General features: G+C 38.8%; 2 protein-coding genes across 2 annotated transcripts; both read right to left on the bottom strand.

The window, feature by feature from the left end:
- Positions 1–3,015: 3,015 nt before the first annotated feature.
- On the bottom strand, positions 3,016–5,575 carry LOC140559732 (zinc finger protein 385A-like). The gene is made up of 3 exons (XM_072683335.1): positions 5,377–5,575; positions 4,050–4,213; positions 3,016–3,129 (listed from the first exon to the last, which is right to left on the bottom strand). The coding sequence occupies exons 1-3, from the start codon at positions 5,573–5,575 to the stop codon at positions 3,016–3,018; spliced, it is 477 nt and encodes a 158-aa protein (XP_072539436.1).
- A 10,428-nt stretch (positions 5,576–16,003) lies between these two features.
- LOC140559532 (serine protease 27-like) lies at positions 16,004–21,691 on the bottom strand. Its single transcript, XM_072683061.1, has 7 exons — positions 21,637–21,691; positions 18,802–18,822; positions 18,545–18,713; positions 18,137–18,405; positions 17,294–17,439; positions 16,506–16,691; positions 16,004–16,205 (listed from the first exon to the last, which is right to left on the bottom strand). Exons 1-6 carry the CDS (start codon positions 21,689–21,691, stop codon positions 16,506–16,508), a joined length of 846 nt encoding a protein of 281 aa, XP_072539162.1. The 3' UTR covers positions 16,004–16,205.
- Between the last annotated feature and the right edge of the window lie 218 nt (positions 21,692–21,909).

The raw sequence follows: 21,909 nt of genomic DNA, 5'->3' as shown, positions 1-21,909 counted from the left end.
TCACCTCAAAATCACCACTTTATAAATACAAAACATTCTGGATTTTCATTTTCTTCTAACAGTTTTTTTGCTGCTTGCTTTGTTCCTTGTTCTGTATTCTTATAATCCTTATTCTATTCCTTACAGATTCTTTGAAACTTGTGAAAATACACAGGCAAGGCTTAAATGGAAGAAAATAATGTAACTTGCATCCTTGTGATATGCACATTTGGCAGTGAGGCACCGTCATTGTGCACGTTAATAGGCCTAGTACACTAAGAAGACCAGTGCTTGTAAAAGCTGCCAGAAGTGAGACAGCAAAATACTGACCACAGTCCTTACAGGGAATAGGAAATATGTAGCATCTATATTATGTTGCCTAATCTAATTCTTAGTCTGCAAAGCCATTAACGTTTTATAAAAGACCAATGATATAAGCCTTAATTTCAGCTCCCATTAGCACAAACCAAAGGGGCTCATAAGCTGAAACACTTATAAACTTGCACGCTGATTTCAGCAGCTGATGTGGACAGGCTTTGTGGTATCTGGTAGCAGGCAGGGTTGACCAGAACAGGAATGAAATGAAAATGAGATGTATTCTGCCATGCACTGTTTGAGGATCTGATCTGTTCATGAAATGGCCTCGCAGTAAAACACAGGAGAAACTATATGTGCACGTGCACACCAAGGGGAGTCGCATTTTGGCGGGGAGTTGGAATTTGTCACAACAGCTGTTAAGGAGCATAAATCACCTGAACTTAAACACTAAAGGCACCTGAAATATTCTGCATATTTTGGCGACTGATAAATGGCTGTCTGTTATTGTTATGTGTTTGCCCTCGTGAAACAACATGAAGAGGTCTATTGCAAAAACGTGCAGTTTGAGAGATACATGCGAAACAGGACAGAGCAATCAAAAGCTTGTATTTTTTGTTTCGTTTGATCTATTTTTCAATTTTCAAATGGAAATTAAATGGCCAGAATGTGCACAGATTTGAATTTCTCCTTTAATGACAATAAATCAAATGAAATAAAAGTGAGAGTTGATTTAGGAATGAGGATATGTTCTGGCCGTTGTGATTACCAAATCATTACCCTATCATTAGGTTCAGTGACCTAAAGCTATAGAGAAGTTGGAAAGTTTCCACCGACGCATTACTTCAGCGTTTATAAGTATGAGCCTCTACTTTTCTTCCCCTTCTCTTGGATATCCTTTTCATGTCCTGTCTCACAGATGAGAAATCTATGCATCACAGGATGGTGTGCTGTCACAATCTTGGCATTTCAGCATTTGGCTCTGGTTGAGGAATCTCCATGAACTTGCTCAGCACAAAGTTTCACTTCATATTAGAGCTGGGCAATATAATAATAGATTATTGTGTCATGATCAATTTTGTTATCGTGATACACAATATGCTTATCTAAGCATATTGAGGATATTGTTAATTCTTTAAAAACACTTTTCAACTGCATTTGAACACTTTGGAAGAGTATGTGAATAGTAGTTTTTAAGAATCTGTTGCTAATTATTTAGTCTGTGATTACATGTATTGTGATAAATATTGTGAAAAATGTCTTTAAATATTGTGATATAGTATTTTTATCATATCCCTCATCCCTACTTTAGATCTGTCTAAGATATGCACACTCAGAGAAAATAATATATAGGAAAATCTTGTTATAATAGAGAATAATGGAGAAACCATTATTTCTCAGTGTAGCTAGGACTGTCAAATGTGTTTTACAAGTTTGCCTTGACACAAGTCTATCAGTGAGTATATGTGCAGTCCTAAAAAAGTCATTCAGTGGTTTGATGTGAAGCGCTCTGTTCTAGAAAAAACAGGCCAAATTTGTTTACGGTGGTGGTGGTGATAGGAAGCAGACATCTAAAGTGTGTCATGTCATATTTACAACACAGAAAGTCATTACATGAAACTGTGCACATCGCAGAGGCTCACATGAAATAAGTATGTTGCCTGATGTCTAAGACACTGTTTTATTGTGATTTTGACAAGTGCAGGGTTTTGGAAAGCAGAATCCCAATTTTTACAAATTTACCACTATTTGATTATATCCATTATTACATATATCACTAGAAAAGGCTTTGCTGGGGAAAATACAGAATGGTTATGCAGATTACAGGAGGTGATTTCATTTCCATGCTGTTGCAAAGCTATTGCTATGTAGTTATTAGGGTACAAATATTTTGCTTAGTGGCTGCTAGGGCATTGCTAGGTAGTTGCTAGACAGCTGCTGAGTATCCCAGAGTGTTTTAGGTGGTTAGTAGGTTGCTACTAAGTGACTGCTGTTGTACCCCATATGGTTGGTTAGGTGTTAAGTATATTTGCATCCAAACAAAAAGCTATGTCCAAGCAGCCAAACAGTATTTGAGTTGGAATAATGTAATTATATATCTTTAAAAAAAAAACTAAGAGGAAAAAATGAGGAAGATAAATTGGATATTTGGTTTCACTGGTTTCTGTCACAACCACTGTAAAGAAATCTGAGTCTAAGTTTCTGTATAATCAACCAGCAAAATACTTTTCCTCAATTACACTGATTGTTCAGTGCTTCTGAGTTTTGGTGTAAACAACCCTGTCTACATGACACATGCACATGCTGAATAACCCCAGTAACTGGTGAAATTAGATAATCACTATGTAAAAACACTCAATAAGGAGAGAATGTGAGTGGCCTGTAGGAGGACAGAAATGTTCCAAGGGCAGGTTGTAGGAGGGCATGATTAAACTGTGGTGGGAGATATACGTGTGGGGACATTCCAACGGTACGGAAAGCAAGTTGATTGAATGAAGTGTCTGATGTCACGGCAGCGCCTGCAACACGATGGCCATAACCAATGGATTTTGGCGGATCCTTAGAGAACAACAACGTTGCCTTTAAAACAGAAAGGAAACAGAGAGAGAGAAGCGTTAAAATGACACCCCTTGAAACTGGAAACTAAACCCACCAACTTTTATACATCCTTTTGAATCACCACAGGAACAATGAGGACGAGACGTGTGAACGTGACACAGTTTAAACACTGATGAGAATTACCACGAGCTCTGCCGAGCTGAGGCTCTTGTGCCGATTTGTTAGCGGGTTTGACTTCCCAGCTACTGCATCTCTGTGTCTCCTGCTGGATATATGCTGGGAGAAAAATGAAAGGGAGAAAGTTCAGTGAAATATCTAACCCAGACTGTGTATGAGAAGTCTTAAAGACTGTGCTTTTACAGCAACATTATGTAACAATTCCCCTTATAATAATCACCACAAAATAATTGTGAGGTCTGACAGACCCAAATCTTGAACAGCATCAGAATCCAAGTTTCTGAGACTCAACACATATTGGGGGTGTTCTAAAAGTTTTGACTGTTAGTGTACTTTGCTGCCTTTGCATAATAGATGTCATCCACTGCCTCTAAACCATTTGTGGCAGTGAACACACACACTCTCATTCTAATGGCTTAAGGGCGGTAAGAACACACACCTCAAGCAGTGGGCAGCCATCTTAGTGCCCCAGCAGAAGTTGGTGGTTAGGTGCCTTGATTAGAGTCACCTCAGCTGTGGATGTTGAGGAAGGGGACACCACTGTTCTGTCACTCTCTACTTGCCAGTCCCTGCCAGTCAAAGGGATGGAATAAGCAACCATCCTGTCCCAAGCCTACCATTCTGACCTTTAGGCCACAGCTGCCCCTGACATTCACTCATGCTCCTGCACTCAATTATCCAAAGAGAAAACTAACATAAGGCAAATGTAGGTTGTAGTTATCATGGCTATCCATTAGTCATGTGAATGTGTATGATATATACAGCATAGGGGCTTAATAAAGGCCTTGGTAACCATGGCCTCTCAACGCTTTGGACCGCAATATGCATTCTCCCTTCCATTGCCAGTAGTAATGCTGGTGGAAAGGAGAAAAATTTCACCCTACATTCACCCTACACCCCAACATTCAAAAACACATTAAAACATTTCCAGGGACCACTATCAAAGTTGTCTTTCTCAAGGGGACATGCTGTACAAGTTACTAAATGCTGCTGTTCAGTGTTGACTGCAGGCCTCCTACCTGTTTCAGCTGGGGTTCGGAGTTTATTCGGACGTTGCAGATTTCACAGTGAAATGTGCGCTCTGGAGTGCTGTGGCTCAAGCTGGTGGAGAAGCACAGGCGTGGGTAGGCTTTTATGGGTCCCAGACCACTGCGGGCCTCCAGAATGGTCTTATGCTTAGTACCTGAGTCAGAAGAGAAGCAGAAAGATTAACATGAAACTTTTGGCTCCTGGCATTGGGGTATAAAGTCCCCTATATCCAATACTTCCAATACTTTTGAGAGAAGTTTAGTTGGGGATGAGGTGGGGTGGTGATCATCCAACATCCTGACTTCACTAACGCTGTTGTCGTTGAATGTTATCAAATTCTAACAGCAATGCTCCAACATCTAGTAGAAAGTCTCCCTGGACTGTAAAGACAATCACTCCAACAAAACAAAAGACTTTTTTAATACCATTAATTGGGTTCAAAGGATTCTAGAGAGCTGTAATTCCATACTACACAGATTAACAACATGCCTAAAATGATAACCCCACAGAATTAATTCATAATACATGGATGTGTGCAACAGATTTTTTAAGGATTGTTTTTGTTTTTAAAGTAAAAGTCACAGAATTTAAAAGGCCAAGAGGTTGTGTCTTCGAGACAGGAATTAAAGTTTGAGAGTTCAGAGTGTCCAGAGCTGTGAGATATGGGATTGTGTCATCCACAAGCATATATGTGTGTGTGTTTCTGTGTGCATACAAGAGATATTTAAATAAACCACTGAGGCTAACTTTAGGACAGTTGCCATGCTGCAGGTCTATTAGTATTTTAAACCCTACAAAGGACAGCACTGAAACGTTTATGAGCAGTTAATACTCTCTCATTATCAGCTATCCACAGCCTCCTCTCTGTGGCTATATTAACTTTTATGCCCTCATTGCTCAGTTCCAGTGTTTTGCTCGGGTCAGATTTTTTCCCACGTTTGTGTATGTGTGACCTGGAACTGCACGTACTGCATGTCTGTGGTGAAAACAAACTCTTGGATTCTGGTCTGACTCGTCTCTTTACGGCATGACCTAAAGGCTCTGCAGGTCTATGTAAAGCTATGTTTACATTATAGAATGTAAACGGACTGGCGCATGTAACCTGTTACCTTTATCCAAGCGTGCAGTTGCTAACTTTTCAAAAGACTAATAAACATCTGGCCTTCTATGCTGTCTCTCATTCACATTAAAGAAGCTGTTAGTTGTTAGTATCTTCAGAACACAAATTGTTGCAGTGTCTTGTGCTGCAAGTTCTGCTAGTGATGGTGGACTTGTGCAGGGTGAGTGTTTATGATAGAGCAGATTGTGTGTGATTACCTCGGCTGTGCTCCTGTAGCTGGGAGGGTGAGTTGACGGCTATTTTGCAGAGGGAGCAGAAGAGCTGTCTGTTAACGTTGCTTTCTTCAGACTGCTCATCGCTCAGAGACAGAGAAGCACACGGTTCCTTCATAACACGCTCTACCTGACCACTGACAGTACCATGGCTACCATGTACCGCTGATATTTGCATGGCCATAGTAGAAGGAATGTTTTGACAGGTAGATATAGCCTATCTGGAGTGGTTGTATTTGATTGGAGGTCTGATCTGTATCTGTGGAAATGAAAGATAACCAGAAGTGTCAAAGTTATTATTATTAAAATATGTAATATTTGCACACAGTACTAGGGTGACCAGACATCCTCTTTTTCTTTAACTTCTCTTTAAATCCCACCCTCTCTCCACAATAGCTGATCTATGACCCCATTGACACCTAGTCACTTATGTGACTTGTATCTGGGTTGTATCCTTATAAGGTACTAGCCACATGCAATTATGCTTGTCAAATGCATCTCCAGTTAGACTGAAATTCGATTGCTGTGTGGGATGGAATAAGCAAATTTGCTTGTTCCACAGTAGTTATTACTAGTGTGTCAGTGAGTTTCCATTTAGGACAGCAAGGAAATACACAAATCAGTCATAAAACCAAGTGGACCAAATGTTCTATAATGTCCAAATCAATAATCAGATGAATGTTGCACACAGTCACAGCCTGTCCCACAGACCAGAAAGACAGAAGAGTGTTCAGTAAGATAGTGGGTTTTTTTAAGGTAGCTGACTGTATTTTATTTATGCATTATTTTATAAAAATAAAACCAGAAAGGAGATTATTTGGAGGCTATTAAGGTTATGTATATTGGTTTTGGTAAGTGCGTATATAATAATGTACTAGTATATGAGCATACGTTAATGTAGTTGTGAGTTTTGAGGGTATCTAAGTCCTTCCCACCTTGACATGCACATACACATGGTCCTACAACTTAGGCCTACTTTACCCCTCCCTTCCCAGGCCATAACATCCTAACCACTGAGGATGCCTGTGTTAAAAATGCCCCTTTTAAAAAAAATATTCTGTGCTTTATTGTAGCAGAATTCCAGACATGTCCCTTTGTTAGTTTTTAAAATGTAGAGCTTAAAAATAATATGAAATATTATTAAATATAATAAATATAATATAATATGAAAAAATATTTTTCTTTACAGCTCTCACAATGTTACTGCTGATTTTTTCCTTACTGATCTGTTTGATGTCTGATGTTGGTACACCAGTGGTTTCCTCTTAAGCACATTTTACATTGTTTCCATCTTTTGTCAGCGGTTATCCCATAAGCAACTCTCTGGTATTCATGTCAGTTTATCCTTTTTAACAACAAATGCACATCTCAAATCAAATGCAGGGAGGTGAAAAGCACTGCTTAAATATACCATTCAAACTTATGTCATTAAAGCTTTCCAGCTGCTCACACAGGGTAAATGAAGTCTTCATGTGACAGCTGTGGACGTGTTTATGTACGGCCATAAACGGACAAGCTTGCAGACTCCTAAAAACTGTGATTGGCATAATGAAAGTAAGCAAGTTTCATTTGTAAATTAAAGTTGGAATAATTCATGTGATAAATTTGGAGTTGGACACAAGAAAATACCACAAGAAAAGACCAATCAGCAGTGTGGTGCACCTTTATATGGCTTCAGTTTGGCTGATAAGCAGCCAGTTTATGCCACATAAACCACATAAAACCTCTGCAGTAGTCCCTCAGTATTAACTAACAAACACTAGGACTTCTCTAGCAAACCACATGTGTACCACAGTATTCATGGTTACACAGAGACAGAAAAGCTTGCAGAGTCCTTCACTTCCTGACCTTTCCATTCAGAACATATCAGAATGAGATCATCTCTATTTATGTGCTGTACTTCTCTCCAGGTATTTTTATTGAGTTAAAGGTCCTCAGAGCGCTCCCTTGCTTGATTTGATTCCGGCTCAGCTTTCACTCATCCTTGTAAGAAATATTAGTATGATGAGCTCAGAGGACTTACTAATCTGAGAGTTGGACTGAAGTTGCTCGGCTCTGTGGCCTGCTGGCCTGGTAGGGCCACATTCTGCTACACACTAAAAGTGTCTGTGTACACATACCACCTTAGACTTATTAGACACACTCATATAGTTAAAAGACCTTTAAATCAAGTAGGTAAAACTGAACATGCAACATAAGCAACTTAATCTTAAGAAATAAATCAGATTATTGTTTTATTATTAATGAAAAACCAATTCTTTCATGTTACTTCATGTTGCCTTGAGGAATTTGTACTGCTGTGATGATAACTATGTGCATGCAAATAATTCGATATAATAAATAATAGGTGAACAGTTGTATGATTAGAACATGTATTTTGCCAATTTTAAACACTTGAGTAGTCTGTGGAAATCTCACATATCTCTAAACCAGAGGTACTGGAGGATCAATGTCTAGTACTTGTTGATGTCCTTGCTGAAATCCAACAGTTAAGCATGCTGATGAGTTGAATCATGTTGGCTTGAGCAAAATATTTGCAGAACATCAGACCTTCTTAACTGGAGTTTGACGCCATTGCTGTAAACCACGGTTTAGAGAAAAGCAAACCAATGCATTCTCATTTGTGTACCTGAGGTGGAGCTCCTCTACCACTCTTTACATTCCCTATCCCCTTCTGCTCACTCTTCACCTCCTCACTCTCCTTATTCTGTTCACTCTTCACCTCTTTACTCCCCTTCTTCTGCTCACTCTTCACCTCCTCACTCCTTCTTCTTTTCACTCTTCACCTCCTCACTCCCCTTCTTCTGTTCACTCTTCATCTCCTCACTCCCCTTCTTCTGTTCACTCTTCACCTCTTCACTCCCCTTCTTCTGCTTACTCTTCACCTTCTCACTCTGCTTCTTCTGTTCACTCTTCACCTCCTCACTCCCCTTCTTCTGTTCACTCTTCACCTCTTTACTCCCCTTCTTCTGCTCACTTTTCCCCTCCTCACACCTTCTTCTGTTCACTCTTCACCTCCTCACTCCCCTTCTTCTGTTCACTCTTCACCTCCTCACTCCCCTTCTTCTGTTCACTCTTCACCTCCTCACTCCCCTTCTTCTGCTTACTCTTCACCTTCTCACTCTGCTTCTTCTGATCACTCTTCACCTCCTCACTCTGCTTCTTCTGTTCACTCTTCACCTTCTCACTCTGCTTCTTCTGTTCACTCTTCACCTCCTCACTCGCCTTCTTCTGTTCAGGTTAGGATTGTGTATTGTGAAGCACTCTGACAGCATAGAGATGAAGCTTCCCATTTCCATTTCTCTCTCTTTTTTTTCTACTCTCTCTCTCTCTCTCTCTCTCTCTCTCTCTCTCTCTCTCTCTCTCTCTCTCTCTCTCTCTCTCTTAGGAGCAGAACAAGTGTATAAGATGTCTTGACAGAAACCCAATACCTAACAACAGCTCTGTGTGTTGTAGGGGGTGGGGGTGGTCTGAGTCAGTCACTGTAGCTGTAGTCTGATTAACTGTCTGGTAATTCTGACAGGACTGAGGACCGATACCAGTAACTTCTGAACGGTTACGTTTATCATTGCATGTTTTAGCAGTGTGGATCAGATATTTTGAATTTTATAAAATACATTAACTTATGGTTGTCAACTTGATATGAATTACATTTTGAAATGAGACATTTTTTAAAAAGCTGTTCACTTTGCTTATGTCACCATCTGCTGGTGTGCCTGATACACTACAGCAATATGCATATATATTAATAGATTACATTTCTTAAGCCTAAAAAGAGCAATCTGGCTACCAGCTTTGTCCTCTTTCAAGGAAGATTGTGTGGTAGAAATTTAATATCTCTGTTTAGTGATTCTAAAAAGCTCATTAACCTCCTTGAATTTAGCTTTTACTAATTTAGCAAGTGACTAATTCAATTTTAGTTAGTTTCACGTAATAAATTTAGTTTACAGCCATTTTGAAGCAATAACATTGGTTTAGGTCAGTTTTAAGCAATGAATTCAGTTTATACCAGTTGAATTAATTTATCCCTCATACTTTCAACATAACTGGAGGTAGCGTCATTTTGTGCTGATAATAATTTTAGAATTGTAAGTGTTGTTTTTCAGGCTAGTAGAAACGTCAGCCCCGTCACCAGACTCCTTCTCACTAGCACCTGCCAAGACACGAGAAATGATGAGACAGAGAAGAAGGGAGAAAACTGCTGTTTTGATGGTGAACCCAGTAATTTCCCCTGATACCCAAATGATTGTATTGCAGAGATTCATAATTTAAACTTTCTCCAACTTTACTAGACTGGCCTCTTTCACACCACCTAATCAAGGACACACAGAACTGCTTACCCTTCTGACAGAGAGAGAGAGAGAGAGCGAGAGAGAGAGAGAGAGAGAGAGAGAGAGAGAGAAAGAGGCACTCAATGTATATAAGAAGTCCATTTTCACCATGGCGCCTCTAGAATAACCCACAAACTTTCCAAGACTATGACTATATAGATGCTAAAGGAATCCTAGAGTGGGTTAAAAAGTGGATCCTTTGAATTTTTGGTTTTCTGCAGTGAGACTTCAAACAGCAATGTGTTTCCTGCCTGTTAACCAGCTTTTCTTTTGCTGCTTTCTGAGGTCGCCATGTACACAGGCATGATGTAGTTGGTAAAGGTGACTGTGGTGATGTTGTCACTGGTGACGGGGTTGTAGTTTGGGTGACAGTTCAATCAGTAGTGTCACTGCTGGATAAATGGTTATTCGGTCATTTGTTCAATGACATCTCGAAGGTGTTAGTAAAATGTTAACCCCTCATGCTCTGTGACTTTTTTTAACTATATTACTAATCAGTAGATACATGCAAAGCAATGCAAACTGTTGTTCCTAAGTGTGATGATGTAAGGTTAGCTTACACATCACTAGTCTACTGGAACGCCGGCTCAAAGACATCTTTACTAACAAAGTTACTTGTGTCCTTTTGGGAGTGGCAGCATGCTGGTCACCCAATCCTTAAGGTTGCAAGTGGACTTAAGGACAAGGCTGGTGAAGGGGGGGGCCAGTACACAAATTTGAACAAACCATTTATTGAACAAATAATCATTTTTAATTTGTTCACATTTTAATATGAACAAATGAGTGTACTTAACTGTAACATCTGTCAATGCATGCATGTAAACATTCCAACCAGTTATGAGCAGACATAAGACTTATTTGCCTTTTTATCTACCCCACGAGAATAGAATACTCTTATTGGTTTGGTCCGGGACGGGCAATTAAGTACGTAAGGGTAGAATGGCGAATGGACGAGGGGGCTTGGAGGCATTACGAGATTGAGTGTGGCTCTAAAGAACAGAACATTGTTGGTTAAGCAACTTTGCTTGAGAGACTGTTATGGCTTAAGGTTGTGTACACCTTATAATCTAACCAGTGGTAGCATTACACCACTAAGAGCTGAACTTAGTCTCAAGCTTAAGTGTATATCGTGTATATACCTGGTGTTGTTTTGTTTGGTGTTTGTACAGTTTTTCTTTTGGGTTTTGGGGTGCACTAAAAAAATACACCTTTGGAACTCCCAATCTGGTATTATAAGAAGTTTATTCACCAACCTTTTGAAAAAAAAGCCAGGAACCAGTGGTGGTTCTGCAGAGTTTGAGATTAAAGGCATTCAGGCATGTTTGTGTAATACTATCTCGCTGAAACAGTGTGCTGGCTTTGTTGATGAGGGATCCTCAGTCACCATAAACAGATCTCTGTAAGCTAACCTGCCACGGCCAGGCCCCTGGAGATGCAGCCCACAATAGGGGTGGGTTTAATGGTGGACAGCCACATACTTAGTAATACAGATAGTAAGATCAGATTAGAAGTGTCCAGTTGTATTTTCTATTTTAGCATCTACTGATAAAATGTAAGAGAAGTACATACTGGTTACCAGAGCAAAAGTTTCTGTAATAGAAAATAGAGAGAACATTATAGAAGAGTTACTGATCTCAAGACTACACACTCTTAAAAATAAACTTTCTCCAAATGTTTCTTTAGGTGAGCCATAGAGTGGGAAGAACCTTCACATCAGGTAGAGGTTCTTTAGAGATTCATGCTGAAAGATTCACGCTTACACATCATTACAAACATGGTTCTTCTATGGTATCATATTGTACATAGTGTACATAAACAAAATAGCTTCACAAGAACCAGAATGTGGCTTTTATGTTTACTTTTCATTTCCTTGTTCATTTAAAATGTTTTGGTTATTTATTTATCATTTTACAAGAATTGCATGACTGGCAGAACCTGTAAAGTTAATGCAGTCATGTAGGACAATCTGCGTTCCTTCTATCGACCTATGACCTTCTCCTTTTGCATAACCATAGTTGAAATGCAGTTCAACTTGATGATTTAATTATGACATGTGTTTCAAAGTAAACATAAATGTTATTATTAGAAGCAAAACAGAAAGGACATTTCACATGTTTCCAAAATAGTGAGCAGAGCTGTTGTTAAAATGGAGCTAAAATAAGAGTTTAAATGCTTGTATAAAATCAACTTGTATAACATTGAAAATTAAAAGTATGATAACTTTAATTCTCAGGGTGGGAGGTGGTGAGTGGCATTAAAAGAAAAATACAAATATTATGAATGTTTTTTTAATTGTACTTTAAATAGTAAACTGGTAAACTTCATCTTTTTTTTTTTAAAGGACTGGTTTATTGGTAGGGGTATGGGGAGACAGGGATGGTTTATTGGAAGGGTTATGGGAAGACAGAACTGGTTCATTGGTAGGGTTATGGGAAGACAGGACTGGTGCATTGGTAGGGGTAGGGGAAGACAGGGATGGTTTATTGGAAGGGTATGGAATGGGGTGACAGTACTGGTGCATTGGTAGGGGTATGGGAAGACAGGGATGGTTTATTGGAAGGGTATGGAATGGGGTGAAAGGACTGGTGCATTGGTAGGGGTATGGGAAGACAGGGATGGTGCATTGGAAGGGTATGGAATGGGGTGACAGGGCTGGTTCATTGGTAGGGGTATGGAAAGACAGGACTGGTCCATTGGTAGGGGAATGGGGAGACATGACTGATTCATTGGTAGGGGTATGGAATGGGCCAACAGGGCTGGTTCATTGGTAGGGGTATGGGAAGACAGGACTGGTTCATTGGTAGGGGAATGGAATGGGGTGACAGGGCTGGTTCATTGGTAGGGGTATGGGAAGACAGGACTGGTGCATTGGTAGGGGTATGGGGTGAAAGGACTGGATCATTGGTAGAGGTATGGAATGGCTGAGCTTAATTCTTTCATGTGGCGTTGCTGATGGTCCAGCATGTGTTGAATGAGTGAAATCCAGAGTGAAGGAAATGAAGGATTGTTAGAAATACACAAGAAGTGTGACGTGATAGTGAGTTTAGAGCCAATTGCATGAGTCTCATTTTAAGGGTTTCAAGATAAAATCACAGTATTTCTTTATGTAATTCATTTTTTCTTTCAAAATAAAACTGATTTTTGCGTGCCACAAACAGAATCATGTTTCATGATCAGCAAAGTTCTGTAGCTTACTCCAGCTGTTCATCATCAATAATGTCAATACTTTTTGAACCAGAGGCATCTATTCTCTTCTTTTTATATAAATAATTTGTCCCCTGCATAATGTAATTTAGGGATGCCTGCAGCACTGCTCTAAAGGCTTTATTTCCTGGTACTCTGCATTCCAAAGACATGCAAGTCTAAATTTACATTTACAGTCTAAGGCGTGAACATGTGAGGTGTAAACATGTGAAAATGAAAAGACCAATTACCCATTCCATGCATTACTGATAGGTCAAATAGTTCCAAAAAGTACACAACAACACATTTTATTAGCCAAGAGAACTCAAAGAGGCTCCAGTGCTATATATAACACCAGACATGAATTTGCCTGGGCCGATTGTTTATGTTGGACAGTTCCATTCTATTACATTTCCCTGCACATCAGCACTCCAGTATCCCATTCAAACTAACTATACACATTCATTTACCATCACAGATTATATGTTTTGTATAAGCATTCATTTTTTCTCTTAGAAGTCAAGTCCATGCTTGCTTCTTTGTTTCAGAGAACGCAGACCCATCCTTAGTAGGACAGGCATTTGAAACTGAACAAAATTAAGAGAAAACAATGAGGCAACACAAATACTCAGGAGTGTGTTTACACAGGTAGATACATCTGAACATCTGATCTGGTTACATTTGACTGAAGGTCTGACAGTATCTGTGGAAATTAACAATGAAAATATGAGGCACCAAAGGTGTTATCATCAAAGTATGTCTGCTTTACCGTACTATGCTTTTCTCTTTGTTAGACTATTTTTAAGAGTTAAAATCTGGGAAAAAAAAATCTTCACAACTCTCACAATGTTTCTGTCATCAACTGCTTTTGTTTCCTTAGCTTGGTTGTCTTGTTGTTAGCATACCGGTTGTTTCTTACCGCCTTAGAAGATTTTGCAATTGTTGTATTGGCTATTGTCCAGCCCTCCCCACAGATGAGCCACTCATACTGGCTACAGAATTGGTGAGGAGAGTATTAATTTGGGTCTCAACTCCCAGGTAGTGTCCTAAAAGCATGTGCCAACTGACTGGCTGCCGCCATCACGGACATCTTAAACATCCCCCTAGCACAGTCTACTGTAACTGCCTGCTTTAAAGCCACAGCCATTATCCCAGTTTCAAAAGAAACCCACCATCTCTTGCCTGAATGACTACCGTTCCATCGTTCTCACACCCATAGTGATGAAGTGCTTTGAGAGGCTGGTGTTGGCTTACATAAAGAGCAGTACTAGCATTCTGGACCCCCATCAGTTTGCCTTCTGTGCTAACAGATCTACTGATGGTGCAATCTCCCTGGCAATGCACACTGCACTCAACCAGTGAACTTACACCTATGTCAGAATGCTAGAGCATTGAGAGGCAACGATCAAAAAGAGGAGCAGCTTTAAGTTCCTCTGTGTCCACATGGCAGAGGAACTCACCTGGTTGCTTAACACGTTACACATCATCAAGAAGGCTTAACAACGCCTACATTTCCTCCAAAGGCAGAAGAGAGTCAACCTGCCTCAACAGCTTCTCTGCAACTTCTACAGGTCCTGGTCCAGGTGGAGAGCATCCTGACCAGCTGCATCATGATCTGGTAGGGCTTAGCCACTACTGCTGAACACAAGGCCCTGCAGAGAGTGGTGAAACTGTGGTATGTCACCACAGTTGTCCTTCCACCAATACAGGACCTCTACAATGAGGTATGTCGGAGGAAAGCCATCAACATCTCCTCTGACTGCACTCACCACAGCCTCCCTCACGCTGTTAAACTGGTCTCACCAGCATCACTAACTACAGCCTGAACACACACATACAGACTGCGACTAATCACTCTGATCCTCCCAGTTCTTCAGCATTTCCACACACCGAGCTCCACAAGCTCTGGGACTTTGGCACTTTGCACTTTAACAGGAACTCCCTCTACTGTATTAAGCTGTGTTTTCTGTTGTCCTTATTGTCTGTTGTCATCGCACTATTGTCCCACATTCTCCAGCTGACAGATTCAACCTAACAGTGTTTCCTAGTACTGTACAACCCTGTGTTACTATAACAATACAACTCTCTTTCTCTTTCGCTTTACTCTTCTACTGTTCACTGGGGAAAGGGATATTCTGTGTATTCTGTGTTCTGACAGGACTGAGGACTTGTACTGGTGACTCCTGAGCATTAAATTCATGATTGCATGTTTTAGCGAAGGAGTGGATCAGGCATTTTGTATGGGATAGAATACAAGACCACAGCAGCGTATCAAGGTTATCAACTTTAAATAAACTGTTCACTTCTGCTTATAACACCATCTGCTGGTGTGCCTGATACACTACAGCAATATGTATGTATGTTAATAGATTACATTTCTTAAGCCTAAAAAGAGCAATCTGGCTACCAGCTTTATCCTCTTTCAAGGAAAACTGTGTGGTAGAAGATTCATCTCTCTGTTTAGTGATTCTAAAAAGCTCACTGGGCTTCTTGATGAATTCAGTTTATACCAATTTAGTTTATAACTAATTTAATTTTAGTTACATAATTCATTTAGTGTACACCCATTTGAAGCAATAACATTGGTTTAAGTCAGTTTTAAGCAATGAATTCAGTTTATACCAGTTAAATGAGTTCTGTTTTAAAACTTAAAAAAAGTGATCATCAGATTTAACCTCAGTTTCGGCCTTAGTTTTGGTGATAAATAGCAGTTTTGAACTGAGCTTAAGCCAATTTAAAGTGCTGGATTCGGTTTAAATACATTTTACGTGGTGAATTCAGTGAAAGACAATTTGACTGGTTTAATTTATGCCAATTCTAAAGGATTGAATTTGGTTTAAGACCATTTCAAATGGTGTGTTCAGTTAATGACAATTTCATGTTTTCACATTTCAGTTTAAGTAAGTTTAGCATTGTGTTTCTTTCACACCAGTTTTAAGTGATGACTAGTGTCAGTATCAAGTGGTGAATAATTGCACAGCCTTTCATATCAAAAAATAAGACAATAAATGTCCCACACATGACAGAAATGATCACTCAACAAACAAACAACAAAGAGGCTCATTTAGCTCAATATTGTTTAATTACAGTGGCAGCCCATAATAAAATTCCCATACAATACAATTCTGTATCCCATGTACCTTTTAAATTAAAAATAGTTTCAATCCAGTAAATACCTCATAATTGAACATAATTGAAGGTAGTGTCATTTTGTGCTTATAATAATTGTAATATTGTAAGTGCTGTTTATCACGCTGGCAGAAGCATCAGCCCCGTCACCAGCCTCCTTCTCACTAGCACCTGCCAAGACACGGGCAGAAATTATGAGACAGAGAAGAAAGGAGAAAACCTCTGTTTTGATGATGGACCCAGTAATTTCCCCTGATACCCAAATGATTGTATTGCAGAGATTCATAATTTAAACTTTCTCCAACTTTGCTAGACTGGCCCCTTTCACACCACCTAATCAAGGACAGACAGAATTGCTTACCTTTCTGACCTGATCTCTAACTTTATGTCAGACACAAGTGACACTGGTGGATCTATTAAGATGGATTTATGGACATAGTGAAGAGTGTGTGGATGTCATATTTGTCTTACCTAGGTAAACTTGACAAAGCCAGGCAGGTTTTGTTTCAAAGTCTTGGAAATCCAGGACTGGTACTGGGTCACTCGAGTGTACACACCAGGTAAGTTGGGCTGAGCACAACCGAAACCAAAGCTGGTGACACCAGACTGAATCCAGACTGAACCCTTCTTACTCACCATGGGACCTCCAGAATCCCCCTGCAGAGAGAGAGAAATAGAGAGAGGATACGTTGACAATAAATCCCTTCATCCTACAATTAGATAGTCAAACCTAAAATCAACTGTATGCAAGTTACTACGTAATGTAGCTTTCAGTTGAGTTAGGCTTATAGCTTCAAACTGCTTGTTGAGTAATCAAACAGAAATCAGATGTCCAACAGATGTTTGTCTATTTTATGATTATATATTTTTTACAGTGTATACCTGCTAACTATACACTTCTATTACCTGTTAGCAACATTAGCTTCATAGGTTCCAGTGCAGAACTAAAGAATGAAACTGCAGACATCTCAGTGGATCGTTTACAAAAAGTGTAAAGTCAAATTTTGGCTTAACTATCACTTGAAACCCAATCAGTACTAGCATGATATACTATATTCTAATGACATCCTAGAGTGGGTTAAAACGTGGGTCCTTTAAAAGTTTGGTTTCTGCAGAGAGATCAACAATTCCTGCAATACTGCAGAGAAATATTCCCTACTGGGGCCTCATGCCCACACAAAGCAAAGAGACACTAGAGAATACACTAGAATGAACCCAGGTTGTTTACAGATTGGTATTGCAGTTGTTAACATGTGTACCTGACAGGTATCCTTTCCTCCTTGTCTTAAGCCAGCACAGATCATGTTACTGGTAATTTTTGCAGATTTCATCAACTTTGCACACTGATTTGAATCAACAATGGGCACTTGTGCCTCCTGCAGCTGTCCAGGAGAAGGCAACGGCACTGAAGACAGACAGACAGACACACTCTTAGAGAAAAATTATGCTTTGCGTGTATGTGTAATGTGTAAAGCTTCATCATACTCACTTTATTACAAACCTTAAAGTGGTTAATATAGCCCTCAATATAATTACCAGGAGGTCTCCACATTTTAAGGTAGATAAATACAGTATTATCTTTATTTAAGAATTTACTGCCTTTCTTGGAATACTTAAAACACTGAATAACACATTTTGGAAGAATCATTGGCAATGATGAGTAAAGTTCCTCAGCTTGATTCCAGCTGTTCAGCATTAATGACACGAGAGCACCGTGTTGTACTCTTTCGCATTATATGTGGCTGTTCTCTTCAATTTCATATAAATAATTTCATGTCTAAAAATTATGCTTTGCGTGTATGTGTAATGTGTGAGTGCATATTTGCATATGCACTGTATGTATATTTAAGTGCATTAGACCATGCATGTGTATAGTAAAATAATATGAATCTCCAAAATGCCTCATTGTTCAATAGTAGTAACAAAAGCTTGAATCAGATAACATACATTAATGTACTTTCATTTCTAAAATGCTTGCCATGTTGAAAAACAAAAATAAATGCTGATGTCTAGTTATAGTGTAAAGTACAGATTAATATGATCATTGATTTCAGACTTGTGAATGTCAGTACACGGGCAGGCGTGTGTTTTTTTTTTTTTACCTCCCTCAGCGATGTTTCCCCAGCCTGTTATCCAGCTTTTGGTGCCAGCAGGAAAACTGCTTCCTGAGGCCGCCAGGCACACAGGTATGATGTAGTTGGTAAAAGTGACTGAGGTGTCCAGGCGAAGCAGGGTGATGTCGTTGTCGTTGGTGGCACTGACGTAGTTTGGGTGACGGATCACTTGTCTAACACGTCTTTGAACCTGGTTGGGGTTAGGGCCCTCCAGAGTCTGTTTACCCAAGTAAACCACCAAATTACTAGTGTCAGTGCTGGATAAATGGAAAGAAAGCAAGCAAGAAAAAGTTGTTTGGTCATTCATTCAGTGACTTATCAGAGGTGTTAGTATAGTGTTTAAGGTATTGTGTGTATGTGTGTGTATGTTTGTGTATGTGTATATGTGATACTAACTCTGTGAAACAGTGTGCCGCTGTCAAAACCCAGTCCTTGTTGATGAGAGATCCTCCACAGAAATGGCTGCCATAAACGGATCTCTGTAAACTAACCTGCCAAGGCCAGGCCCCTGGAGACGCAGCCTGTCCACCCACAACACGAGGGTTTAACGGTGAGCGACCACACACTGAGTAATACAGAGATTGAGCAACGTGATCAGATTAGAGGTCTCCAGTTGCATTGTAGGATCTAAGGACAAAGTCAGCAGTACCTACCATTTGACTGTGCAAAGGACCCTGCAATGAAAGAGAGAGTAAACATTACAGAAGGGTAACATTGATATCAAGACATAGACAGAAATATAAAGGTTCTTTTAGCGACACCATAGAAGAACAACGTTTTTTTTTTTTGTTCCATAAAAACCCTGTTTGTTATAGAGATGGGTGAGTGTGAAGAAGCTTTAAATTGGTAATGAACCTTTACAAGTGACGGTTCTTCAGACCTTTAAACACATCTCCATTACACATATAGTTCTTTACGGAACCAAAAGTTGTTTGTCTGGCACAACTATGTTTAAAGCTCTTCATAAAAAAAATATGTTATTAAAATAAAATAAGTTATTTAGATGATCTGCTGGTGGAGCTAAACAGTTCAAATAATCTAATATCTAATATAATATCTAATCTAATATCTAATATCTAATTTTCTATCTACAGCAAAAACAACACACTTACTGCTGTAATAAGTAGTGTATTGTAATAAATCTATTGCAGTTTTGTACAAAAACAAAACATTTTATTTTTCCTTTTCCTTTTAGTAATTCATTGTTGTTTCATAAGAATTACATGATTGTCAGAACCTGTTAGGAATATCTGAAAGGTTTATGCAATCATCTGCATTCCGTCTACTACCTGTGATGTTCTCCATCTAATCAGAGTTGGAATGCAGCTGAACTGGATGATTTAATTATGTAAGATGTTTTTCCCATTGCATTGTTTATTAATTCAAAGTAAATAGAAATGTAATTATAAAAAGAAACAGGAAAAATATGTCTGATGTTTCCAGGATAGTGGACAGGGTTGTAGGTTAAATGAACTTGAAATAGGTGGTGATGGTGATGCTGTAGAAAACCCCCTTTTGGTCATATTAGGTCCTATGCTTTTCATAGAGATGTGTGATGGTTAAAAAACAAATATAGGCTTGAAGAACTTTTCACTTGAGATAAAGTTTTTTTTTCTTATGTTTTAAAACTAATTTAAAGCTTCATCATACTCACTTTATTACAAACCTTAAAGTGGTTAATATAGCCCTCAATATAATTACCAGGAGGTCTCCACATTTTAAGGTAGATAAATACAGTATTATCTTTATTTAAGAATTTACTGCCTTTCTTGGAATACTTAAAACACTGAATAACACATTTTGGAAGAATCATTGGCAATGATGAGTAAAGTTCCTCAGCTTGATTCCAGCTGGTCAGCATTAATGACATAAGAGCACCGTGTTGTACTCTTTCACATTATATGTGGCTGTTCTCTTCAATTTCATATAAATAATTTGTCTTGTCACAGATTTTGGCACAGGGAAATTGCATCTGCAAAATGTTTTATTATCTGTCTAATAATTTTACAAATTGTATTAAAGGATTTTACATTTACAATTTGCACAGTACGCGTTTAACAGGGAAAACAAATGAAATGGAACAAAGACAAATCATTTGTTCTGATGTAAAATGTGGATGGAGATCATGTGTAAATAAGCTGCTGTGATTCCTGCGAATCTGTCCCTCTTTTCTTCATTTCACTAAATCAAAAGATCTAGTGATCATTAAAGAGTGGGGACATTTAGGATAATTAAGAGGTGCCTGCAGCACAGCTCCATTTTATTTTATTTCCTGGGGCTCTACATTTTAAAGTAAGTAAGTGGCATTTGCAGTAATTGGTCACGTCTACTAATGCCTGAGGACATGTCTGCAGATGCTGAAACGTGAGAAAGTGAAAATACATGTTCCAACCATCTGAGTTACATAGCTCAGACAAGTGTTCAGACAGTTATGTCGCACAATTGCCTTAAGGAATGTTGTGCTAATAATAAATGAAAAATAATAAATGTTTCAGTGAACCATCAAAGTTGAAAACTGATTTGTCTACATTTGGCAGTTCCATTTTATTAAATTGCACATCTCTATTAACCCAGGACATTCAATCGAACTATAAGCATTCATTTACTATCACTGATTATATGTTTTGTATAGGCTTTCATTTTTAGAAAGCCCTTAGAAGCCAAGTTCATGGCTGCTTCTTTGTTTGGTTTTTTTTTAAAGGCTTTATGTGGCCCATTTAGAGAAAACAGACCCATCCTTAGTAGGACAGACATCTGAAACTGAAGAGGAAACAATGAGGCAAAGACTCATATAACACTGTTATTAGTTATTGCATACCTTGCCAGAATTTTATGAAATATCCTATATGTATATTCTCTCAGGAAAAGGGTACCCTGTTTCTTAATGGGGTGGGACATTTAAGAGTGAACATAAATGTACCATATTTCTTTGCAGTTGTTTGCTTTTTAAGGTTCCTTGTCTCTGTATATTCTGTCATTATTATTATTTATTTAATTAGATTATAAGAAGATCCACCTTTCCCCTGAGAAAGTGAGTGTAGTAAACGTTTAGGGTTAAAAAGAACCAAGAGTGCTTGTTTGATTTTACATTTACGTTTAAGGCATTTAGCAGACGCTCTTATCCAGAGCGAAGTTCTTTGCTATTTACTCAAGGATAACCTCAGCTAGTTTGAATAGGCAAAAAATTAAAAGATACCTCTAAGTTTAGACACTAGGAAAGGAGGAAATGTAAATGTAATGTAAAAAAGTGTTTATATATGTATGTGTGCAAGTAACTTGGTTGCCCATAATATTTAAGTGTAGTAAACTCCTAATAGTTAAGAAACAAACTGTTTTAAGATGTTTATCTGAACATATCTACATTTCAGGACAGCAACTTTATTTACTTTTTATACTGATGCATCAAATCTATTTTTAAGATGCAGTTGGTTGCTTCAGTACCATCTCGGTCTCCGCAATAGAGATAATATATCTATTAATAAACTTACCTGTTGCATATAGGACCAAGACAAGGACCAAGACCACACACTCTGACCTCCACATAGCTGCAGTCCGTCTCTGCTGGAAGGAGCCAAGCACTTATCTTTCTTCGCCCTCTTACACTCTCTTATATTCTCTCAGTCACGTAGAGTTTATCTTCACCTTCCTACCCACTTCCCTTTGTTTCCCTTCTGAATAACTCATCATTCATCTGATTCTCTTCCTCCTCCTCCTTCTTTTTTTTCACAATGGCATCTTTCAGGCTCATAGTTTCGCCCATG

This window comes from Salminus brasiliensis, chromosome 7 (assembly GCF_030463535.1).
Source record: "Salminus brasiliensis chromosome 7, fSalBra1.hap2, whole genome shotgun sequence".
In the NCBI taxonomy this organism is placed as follows: domain Eukaryota; kingdom Metazoa; phylum Chordata; class Actinopteri; order Characiformes; family Bryconidae; genus Salminus; species Salminus brasiliensis.
Note: the sequence above shows the minus strand (reverse complement) of the source record. Positions and strands in the feature narration are given on the sequence as shown.